Source organism: Hipposideros armiger, unplaced genomic scaffold (genome assembly GCF_001890085.2).
Source record: "Hipposideros armiger isolate ML-2016 unplaced genomic scaffold, ASM189008v1 scaffold_1219, whole genome shotgun sequence".
Lineage (NCBI taxonomy): Eukaryota > Metazoa > Chordata > Mammalia > Chiroptera > Hipposideridae > Hipposideros > Hipposideros armiger.
In genome coordinates, this window is record NW_017732569.1 from 270,469 (window position 1) to 281,900 (window position 11,432).

Consider the following 11,432-nt stretch of genomic DNA (forward strand, 5'->3'; position numbering starts at 1 on the left):
CACGAAAACAATGTGTAACCAATGATCATGGCTGTTTCCTAATAAAATTTTTTTTAGAAAAGAATATAATAAAATATACAGATGGACATCCAGATTAAGAAACAATGGGGTGAGGTCTGGGAGGGTCCCAAGCACAGGAGCATATTTCTGTCCCTGTGGAGTTGGGGTGCATCGTCTTCCCAGTGCATGAATGTGTTCACCAACCTGGAAGCTCTCTGAGCCTAATACTATTAGGATTTTCATGGAGGGTGCCTCATGTAGGCATGATCAATTATTAACTCCATTTCCAGCCCCTTTTTCTTCTCTGAAGAAGGGGAGGTGGCTGAAAAATCCCACACTTATTTTGAAATAGGGTCATTGCAGATGTAACCAGTTAAAATGAGGTCATACTAGAGTCAGGCAGTCCTCTAATCTAATATGGTTAGGTTTTCTTATGGCTTGGTCTTTCTGGTGACCAGCCTCCAACCAGGAGCCCACCCAAAGTCACCTCATTAGAACAAAAGATCCTTCTAATGCTCTTATCACTTAGGAATTTACAAAGGTTTTAAGAACCTTGGGTCAGGGACTAGGGACGAAGACCAAATATATATACTTATTATAAATCACAATATCACAAATGCCTTAATAAATGAATGAATCTGTCACATTTCCCCGACTCTTCTTTTCCAACTTATGGAATTGAAACTCAATTACTTGTTACTTAGATTGTTACACAGACCACCTAAGGCATCTATCTCCCTGCCTCTCTCTCTATTAACTGCAAACCTCCACCCTGGTAATAGTCATCTTCCTTATAAACAGTGCTGATTATGCTTCCTAGTTCATTGCCAAGCACATAAAAGTCGAGCTCCTAAACCTGTATTCAAGTCTCTACATCATGGGTCAGTCAACGTTTACCATAAAAGCTAGACAGTAAATATTTTCAGCTTTGTGGGCCATCCAGTCTCTGTCACAACTCCTCAATTCTGCTGTTGTAGCACAGCTGCAGCCACAGACAATACACAAATGGTCATAGCTGTGTTCCAATAAAACTTTATTTATCAACACTGAAATTTGAATTTTATATCATTTTTGTGTTATAAAATAATAGTCTTCTTTTGATTTTTTTTAATCATTTACACATGTGAAAACCATTCTTAGCTCATACATTATACAGAAACTGGTGGCAGCCATATCTGATCAAAGGATGGTAGCTTGCCAACCATTGCTTGATCATAGTCTGTTCCACCTTATCCAGCTCCACACCCTTTCCTATAATAAACCATTCACAAAAATAAATCCCAGATGAACTGAAGAGATAAATGAATAAATGTGAACTATTAGAAATAGATATGATGATAGATAACTTGAATTATTGAAGATCTTAAACATAGTGCAAAACCATGAAGAAAAAGATTAATTCATTTTACTACCTCAAAATTTTTAAATTTTATATGAAAAAAAGACACAGTAAACACAGTTTCAAAAAAAGCAACAACATGGGAGAAAATCTTTGTGGCTTACATAACAGAGGTTAATAAACAGAATATAAAAGCCTCCCCCAGGGCCAGCCGAGTGACTCAGTTGGTTAACAGCATTCTGAGCAACAGGGTCTCCGGTTTGATTCCTGCATGGGCCAGTGATCTGTGCCCCCGCTGAGCTGCTGCTGAGCTGCCAACAGGCGGCAGGATGGCTCAGCTGGTGAGAGCACGTGCTCTTAACAACAAGGCTGCTGGTTCAATTCCCACTCAGGATGGTGGGCTATGCCCACCCGCAACTAAGATTGAACATGGCACTTTGAGCTGAGCCGCTGCGAGCTGCCAACGGGCAGCCAGATGGCAACTGGACTTGGAGCTGAGCGAGCTGCACCCTCCACAACTAAGATTGAAGGACAACAACTTGGCTGTTCCCCTTCCCAAACTCCCCAATAAAATTTCAAAAAATAAATAAATAAAAGCCTCCCCCAAATTAATAAGAAGAGCAACAAATCAACAGAAAGGTGGGTTGAGGACATTAATAAGGAATTCACGTTATGAAATACGTTTAGTCTTATAGTAATCAGGAAGGAGCGATATAAGATGAGGTATAATTTTACAAATCAAGCTAGTAAAAAGATTGATAACATCCAGTGTTTGCAAGGTAGTGGAGATGTAAACTGGTACAGCCCATATGGAGTACCATTTAACAGTATTCATTAATCTTTTCAATGTGAATTCCCTAACACCTTAGCAATGCCACTCATATTTCTCGAGAGAAATGTTTAAACATATGCATAAAGAAGCAACAGCCGGGCCGGCCAAGTGGCTCAGCTGGTTAAGAGCTCACTTGGCAGCGCCAGATGTGAGCAGCAGGGCTGAGGTTCAGATCCCACATTGAGGGCCAGTGACGCTCGCCCTCTACAGCTAAGATGGTGAACAACAGCTCGACCGGAGCTGGGCTACTGTGAGTCGCTGGCGACGGCGTAGGCTGCAGCAGGGCTGCAGTGGGCTGCTGTGAGCTACGTGAGTGACTGGCAGCCAGTGTGACCAGCTGGTAGCCGGTGTGAGCTACCGGGAGCCGCTGTAAGCGGCCGACCAATGACCGGCGACCGATTACCTCACCCGGGAAGAGCACAATGATCATAACAACATGGGCCAGTGAAGCGACGTCCTCCACAACTAGGCTGAAGAACAAAACAGCAATTTGTCTACCTGTCTGTACCCTTTCCCTGATTCCCCAACGCTGTTCCCCTCCTCCCGATTCCCCAATAAATCTTTAAAAAAAAAGAAGCAACAGCCAAAAGGATATAAAGGATGCAACAGGCAACAACTAAAAAATTATTTATATTTATATATATATATATATATATATATATATATATATATATATATGACCATGGATGGTTGTAACAACAGATAATAGCCATTATCCTACAGTGGAAACAAGGATTGGGTGGGGGACCAAGAGAGCTTTTTGCATTATTTGTATTGTTTGAATCTGTCACAAGACAATAATTCTGTGAAACTTTTTTTAAATGAACAAAAAATGTTATTTTAAATTTAAAGTAAATTTTGATTTAAAGCAAAAATTTGGGGCTCCAAGATATGGTTCTAGTTCACCAATCCACAGTTTTGGACCTCAGTTTTCTAATCTGTGAAGTGGACATTACAATGCCTTCTTTTATGGCTTTGATAAGGAGCCTATTCAATGATGCAAGTGCCATCCAAAGGAAACATGTCATTATTACTACTTGGATTCCTCAGGGAACTGAAGCTGGGTTTGACACTGAGACCATTAGCAGAAGCTCTGTTATGCCCAGGGAAGCATCAGTGAGCAAATGAAGAGGCACAGAGAGAAAAAAAAGTTTGCTGAGGACCACTCAGCTGATAAATGATGGAACCGAGGCCCTCTGACTCTCAAGCCACTAGAAACAAGGTCATCTCTTCAGCAAAGCCTCTAAAGAGCTGAAAAAATTCCCAAAGCCTCCCGCACCTGGCTTTAGGAGGAGATTGTTTATATGTTTTTGCCTGGCAAGGAGAATAAATTTTAGATGTTGAATTTGGATTTTGTACAGGTGCCCAAAGAATTCTGGGCCTGAAGCCTGCTTTAGATAAATTGACTAAACAGCTGTTGATAGCATCAGCTGCTTCTACCGTGACCCCTGTTTCCTCCTGACCCTTCCCCCTTCTCTCTGGCAGTCCTGTGTGCATCCCACGAACAGAGAGCTCTCCTTCCCCTGAGATCCAATTGATTTGAGAAGAGCCAGTTTTGGTGTCTATATCCACACACAAAAGTAGACATTTCTGTTGGTTTTCTGTTCTTTTTTATTTTTTAACGGATTGCCATTAGAGTAAAGAAAGTGATTTTTTTTTTCAGGAAGGGGGCATCTCATTTAGTCCATACTTAATCTTCTGAGCACTTTTCCTATACATACTAGAGGTATGTTGACTATCCCATGATTTTCTAGTATTTCTTACCAGAAAACCATGGAGGCATGGAATTACGTCTATCTTCTTTACAAACCCAGCCGTATTCAGCCAAATCAGGGCTGGACAGCACTAAGCTCTGAGGGGACAATGATTCCTGGGAGATTTGCTGTCTAGCAGGGCGACTAACCCATAATCCATATGGCGACAGTATGATCCGTGCCATGGTGTTGGTGTGTACAAGCTCCTAGGAAAACATCTCATAGGAGGGAACATTTCAGCTGACTCACAAAGCATCTAAGGGTATTTGTTTGGCAGGGAAGTGTGGCATAAATGGGGGCTTGGCAAGAGATGAGGCAGAGAAGGACAGTCTCTAACATGAATATCCTTTTACTCTGGTAAGGAGTTTGGACTTGATCCTGGAGACCGTGGGGTATCATTGAAGGATTTTCAGCTACAAGAATAGCATTGTACCAAGTGCATCGCAGAAAAGTTATTCTGGCCATGGTGTTGAGGATAATGAAAAAGGCCAAGACTGAATACAGAGAGACCATTAAGAGACGGTGGCAATGGTCCAGGTAAGAGATGTTGAGGGCCTGAACCAAGGCAGTGCCTGGGAGGACGGAGCAAAGCAAAAAGGTTCAAGAGCGTTTAGGAATTAGAACCAATGGGCTCTGGTGACTAGATGTGAGAAGTGCATTAGAAAGATATATGTCAGGGATGTATCCACAGGAAATACAAAAGGGCTCTCTTGATGAGAATTTAATGCCAGCACCATTTACAAAGGTATAGTTAAAGGAAGCCGACAAGGCAAGTGAGATACCCAGGGACTAGCAACCACAGAAAGCCATTACCACCCATAGGCCTGAAGGGGAAACGTGGGGGACAGCATTACTGGAACTCAGTGAGATCTGGCGCCATCAAAGAGCCACCCAACAGGAACTGAACACTGGCTGAGCAGGGAGGGGGCAGGGAAGAGGGAGTGCAGTAGGGAATGACACTGAACCTCTCTCTCCTTCTATCTTCCTATCTCCTGCAGAGATCAGCCTTTATGGGCACACAGCAGGGAAGAGAAGGACAGAGAAGGAACTAGGGGTGGGCAAATGGAGACAAACCAACATGATGGGAACTCCTTTAGTTGCAAGTGAAAGAAAGCCATTTAAACTGGCTTAGGCCAAAATTAAAGTGGGGTGGGGGGAAGAGGCAGTTCAGTGACTCATCTAACTGGAAAGACCAGGTGAATCCAAAGCCTTCCAACAATGTCATCAATACTTTTCTCTCTCCTTATCAACTCTTTTTTCTCCCTCAGTGCCAGCTATATTCTTCCAGAACGTTCCAAGCTGCAGTGAGTATGAGTACTAGCACCTCCAGGGTCACCAACTGAGAGCGGGTATTCCCAGAGAACAGCAGGACTCCTCTTTCTCCAATTCAGAAGGGCTCTGGCAAGGGTACAATTGCCTGGCCCGAGTCACATGCAGTGGTGCCCTGGAGCCAGACAGCACCAGCTCCCAACTCAACATACAGCTTGGTAGCCACGGCCATGATGGGAGTGTTTACAATCCGGAAATCAGCAAATGTTACAAATCAGGGCTCTTCCTAACATTGCTGTTAAGTATTTACCAGCATACCGCTGACTCATGGGCCATCACTGTATGTCAGGAAATGCTGTGCCATGATGAGTTCAGCCTGGGTCCTGAGCCAACCCATCCTGAGCCGCCCCCTAAGAACCTCAGCATGCACACAAATGTCTCTAGCAGAAAGGTTGGTACTGTTTTCAGAAATGGAGAGATGTTGGGCTGAAAAGACAAGCTTCAGAAGCTTCTTACAGGGGGTGAAGAAGAGGGAAACCTCTAAGTTAATATCCCAGATCTTGGGTAACTAGGTGGATGGTGAGGTGGTGAGTAGAGGTCTGGAGGGAAATGATGGGTGAGTTCAGCTATAGATTGGTTAAGTATGAATGGCCTGAATACCTACTACCATGAGGAAGGCAAAATTCCTTCCCTCGAGAAACATACACTCTAACAAGATAGGTGGTAAATAAAGTGCAAAAAAACTGCCTTACATGGCCAAATATAAGTGCCACCAAAGGACACAATCCACGTACCTGGAATTCTATCAGCTGCTTCACACTGCAGTTCCCCGCGCTGCCCCAGCTCTTTGTCCTACCCAGGAAGGTGCGGGTCTACAGAGGGATTTCACAATGTCATACCTGCCCAAGGCAGGTGAGCAGAAGGGAGGCAGTGAGACAGGGCTGTGATGTGCTAAGTAGAATTTAGAAACTCAGTCTGGGTGAATGTGGAAGAGAAAGAAGGCAAATTGGACATGGTTGTCAATGGAATGTATAGGAAGGAAGATTCATTCTCCTGCAGCCTGGAAATCAGGATTTGAGTCCCACGTCTTCTGCTCAGAGGTTTGCAGCTGTGCCTGCATGACTGGTCTGAGGGCTTGATAGCAAGACTGATAGGTAGGCAGAATGATGGCCTCCAAAGATGTCCACGTGCAAACTCCTAAACCGGTGAATGTATTACCTTACATGGCAAAAGGGATTTTGCAGATGTGATTAACGTAAGGACCTTGAGAGGGGGAGATTATCCTGGATGATCCCAATGGGCCCAAAATAATCACAAGTGCTCTTATAAGTAAAAGAGGAAGGCCAGAGGGTCAGAGAAGGAGGGGCGCAACTGCTGACAGGGGGCCACAAACCAAGGAATGTGGGCCTTCTAAAAGAAGCTTTTAGAAGTTAAAAAAGGCTAGACACAGATTCTTCCCCGAGAGCCTCCAGAATGAACCCAGCTCTGCTGACACCTTGATTTTAGCCTTGTGAGGCCCATGTTGGACTTCTGACCTCCAGGACTATAAGATAATACATCTGTGTTGTTTAAGCTCCTAAGTTTGTGGTAATTTGTTATAGCAACAAGAGGGAACAAATACAACGCCTAAAGATATCCAGGAAACTGTAGCACTATGTCTGGATGAGAATGTTCTCAGACCACGTCATGTGAAGTGGGGAGGCTAAGGCTGATACTGAGGACTGAGCTCATGCCAGATTTAGTGAAGTCATATGTTGGCCTGTGGTCATGCTGCTTGCTGTGCTTCTCTGAGACTGATGAGGTGCTCCTGCACAATGTGAGATTAGGTGGCTTTTATGCAATGCTGGGCCAGGGAGGGCCAGAGAGTTTCCAGAGTGCTGGTTACCTGCACATATTGGATGTCATCATCCACAACTGTGCACACCGTGGTCCAGAAGCTTGCACCTCTGACTGCCCTCAGAAATGTTGCTATTCTCTCTGCTGTGTACCCCAACTATATGGATTCCCTTCTTCAGCCTTTAAAAGATGTAAACCCTGAGCAATCCACCAAAGCAGTGGCTCTATCTGGCCTTTAATACGTGTGTCTGTCCATACATTGGTAGTGTAGTGGGCAGGTGGCTTGTTCTGAAGGGTAGTAATGAGAGGTCTTACACTTGTTTGTTATCCTGGGGGTAGGGATTTCAGAACCTGGGGGTAGGGATTTCAGAACATAGATCTTGCCCCAGTTTAACTAAAGATTTCTTTAATGGTCTTTATCCAGTCTGCTACTGTATCAAACCCCAATCTTACTGATTGGCAGCACTACAAATTAATGTGTTCTTCTAAAGTTAAGCCAATTACCACGGTGCAAATATTCGTACCATGGCCAATGTCAAGCTATCAAAGTGATGTGGATGAATTCAGAGTTGGGAAGAGATGTGCACAGTCAGCTCATACAAGCTGGTAAGAGCTGCTTCCAGCACACCACTGCGTATCTTTACCCTTTACTTTCACTTTCTGATTAGGAAAACAGACACCCCAACTGAAGCATGGTGGGAATGCTCATGGAGTGCTTAGGACGGGCCAGGCACTGTTCTAAGGGCTTTACATTTAAAAAGTTTAATCCTCACAGCAACTCTATGTGGTAGGTGGGAATGAGGAACCTGAATCATGGGTGAAGTAACCAGTCCCAGCTAACAGCTTGTGATATGAATTTAATTAGTCTCAGTGTCCAGAATCTTAAAAACTACACTAAAGTATTCTCTAAAATTGCACTAATACAGTTGCCATTAGCCACATTGGCTATTTAAATTTAAATTAAATAAAATTAAAAATTCACTCCCTTATTCATACATACATATATATATAATTCATATATATATATATTATTACTTTTTTTATTAGTTTCAGGTGTACAAAGCAACATAATAGTTAGACATTTACACCCCTCACAAAGTAATAACCCCCCTCCCCCAAGCTGCTACCCCTCTGACATCTTATACACCTGTTACAATACCACTGAGCAAACAAAACAGAAATAGACTCAGAGACATACCAGACATATTTCAACTGTTTAATAGTCATATGCCACTAGCGGCTACTATATTGGACAATACAGATATACGTGTAATACATTTCCATCATCACAGAAAGCTCTGTTAGACAGTGCTACTCTAAATAGATTGTAGAAAGAAAGAAAGAAAGAAAGAAAGAAAGAAAGAAAGAAAGAAAGAAAGAAAGAAAGGAAGAAAGAAACATATATTTGTATGGAAACAATGGATTTAATGGCCTTTGTTGACTGCTATAACATATTAATAAAAATTCAAAATACACAGTTGCATGTCTCTTCTGCTCTGAGATAGGCAAATTCATTCATGTATTCATTCATTCATTCAATACACATTAAGTGAGCACCTACTATGTTTCAGGACTTGTGCTAGTTCCTGGGGATAGAAAGATGAATAAGAAGACACAGCTCCTGCTCCCTGGGAGCTCACAATCTGATGGAGGGAAAACAAGTATAAAGGCAATTATAATGCCATGAGGAGAGAGTTATGATGTGAGATTCAAGGGTAATGTGAGATACTCAGACAGGCAGCCAGCTGAATCTAAGGCATTCAGGGGAGCCTTCACAGATGGGGTGATTTCCAAAATGGATGCTGAAAAATGGATAGAAATTGGCAGGTTTTGCGTATTTTAGATAGAAAACTCAACGAGAGGCACGGGAGAAGATGGGTCACTCAGGGATCCATGAGAGAGAAGGTTTGACTGAAGCCTGGGATGAAACAGAAGTAGAAGTCAGTTATCAGGTGATGTGCTGAGGAAGGACAAATGTGTGTGTGAGCGGGGGGGGGGGGGGGGGGGGGGGGGGGTGAGAAAGGAAAGAGAATAAATTTCATTTTGGATATGCTGAGTTTAATGCACCTGCAGAATGTTCAAGAGGGTGGGTGGGGCTGGAGCTCAAAAGTAAGGCTGGATTTAAGAATATCAGACTCAAGGTGGAGAGCAAAAATAAAGGGGCTGCTGAGCTCATGCAGGGAGTGTATGCAGACTGAGATAACGATAAACCAAGGGTGACCAGAATGAACAAAACCAACTACAGGAAAGACCAACAGGGACAGAGAAGACTGAGAAACAGTCTTGGATCCTCACAAGGAAGTGGTGTTCCAGAAATCAAGTGCTGGGAGTATCAACTGATGCAGAGAGGCCAAATAATGTAAGGACTGAAAAGTACCCACTAGAGTTGACCTTGGTCGGAGCTATTTTAGTGGAGTACAGAAGCCAACCTGCAGCGGTTTCAGGAAGAAATGGAAAGTGGAGAAAAGAAGCTAATGCCTATAAGAGACAAATCCTTTAAAAAAAATACTCAGCTGTGAAGATTATGATTGAAGAGTCCCCAGCATGTTTATTGACTGCACTGAAGAAGTCAGTGGACAGAGAAATGTCAAGGATCCAGGGTGAAGAAGGAGTAATAGGTGAAACAAGGCCCCGGGGGAAAAGGAGGGGAAGGCGTCCAGAGCACAGGCGGGGAGTTTAGCTTTGGAGAAGGAGAGGGGCTCCTGTTCTGTCTATTCCTGTATATGCACCATTCTGAAGAGGTTTCACTCCTCTGCATAAAACCTAAATGGCCCAAACACAGGCCCCTTTTCATAACTCCACACCTGCCTGAGGAAAGTGGACATCCCCCATCCTAGTCAGCCAAATCCTGACTATTCCAGACCATGGGTGAGACCAGCAGCCCCAGAGACACTTGCACAGATGGGTGAGCAGCCATCTAAGACTCTCCAGGCACGTGCCACCCTCAGTTCAGATGTCATCCCCTCCATGATACTCCATACACATAGACACACACACACACTGCACGCTCTACTGCACCCCCTCTCTCCATATAGTTTACCACTGCATTTATTATTACACAGCGCTTTGTTTATGTTTTGCCCACCCAGCTACTTTTGGAGCTTCTTGATCGCTAGGGGCTACCACCCAATAAACATTTTTAGTATGAGCTGAGCGGCACAATGAGTTAAATTGAACTGAACTGAGTTAAAATGAACCAAAATGACACTGGGGAACACAGAACAGTACATTCCCATAGCAACAAGGTTGAGCATTCCTCGGACTTCTTCATCAAGGGTCTTCCCAGAAACCCAATGCCTCCAGAATATCTCCCCAATTCCCCAGCCACGGCGCCCTCCACACACGCCAGGTCTCATTGCTTCTTATGGAACAGAGCCGGGGCTGGCTCGTTGCTGGGCTCGGCCATGACCTGCATGGGCTGGTTGTTCAGGGCAGCCTCGCGCATCTTGTGGTACATGAACTCGTTCTGGCGGAAAAGGCGCAGCTCCATCTCTGTCTGCACCCGCATGGCCTGTGGGACACAGACACACCATAAGCAGGGATGACAAGCCCCCAGGACATGTTGGTCTCTGACCTACCATGGCCCTTTTGTAAAGGGCAGACAATGGGGTAAATGACTCTCAGTCACCAAGATTCAACTGTACCCTCTCAGAAGACACACACAAAATGGGGGCCTAATGTCCTGGCAGTGAAATCAGTTTGTCAGGGAAGACGGAGTCAGACCCTTTAGAGAATGTATAGTGTGAGGGATTATTCTCAACAGAGGCTGTTTGTTTTCAGAAAGACTCAGGTGGGGACCTGGATTTGAACCCTGGCCCCTGCATTAGGCTCCACCCAAGATTGTGTAAGTGATTTAATCCCTTTAAGCCCTCAGTTTCCTCACACACAAAATGGATAAGATTCCTTCATACTTTACAATAGACCAGGAAGATTAGAGTATGTGACACACAAAAAAAAGCCCTCACTTTCCTATATGTCCCACTCAAGAAATATTTATCAAGGGCCAGGCATCATTGAGGGGCTGAGGATACAGCAGTGAATAACATTAACAGAAAGTGCCTTTGAGCCTTTGACAAGTTAATACACTAGACATAACATTTGTGTTCTCCTACATTTCATGACCCCAAAGTCGATCATCTTTCCCTACACAACACTGTCTGAGATCAGCGCTTTGAAGTCTGTCACTCTCCAATAAAGCAGCCCTTCAAAGCACAAAGGAAGCCAGCAGCTACAAAGAACAAGCCATTGGCCAGGCACTGTTCTCAGTGCTTTTCACATATTAACTCATCGAATTCTCGTTACAACCTTATCCTTTTCCTCCATTTTACTGATGAGGAGACTGAGGCCCACACATTCAATCTTTGCAGTCACCTAGCTAGAATGTGGTGAAACTGGAACTCAA

General features: G+C 44.0%; 1 protein-coding gene across 1 annotated transcript in view; it reads right to left on the minus strand.

Annotated features, from left to right (window-relative positions):
* Positions 1-8,232: 8,232 nt before the first annotated feature.
* SMYD1 (SET and MYND domain containing 1) overlaps positions 8,233-11,432 on the minus strand; it is a 55,461-nt gene continuing 52,261 nt past the window's right edge. The window contains exon 9 of the mRNA XM_019632981.1: positions 8,233-10,541. Within this exon, the coding sequence (XP_019488526.1) occupies positions 10,383-10,541 (159 nt within the window). The 3' untranslated portion in view covers positions 8,233-10,382. The remainder of the gene's footprint in view (positions 10,542-11,432) is intronic.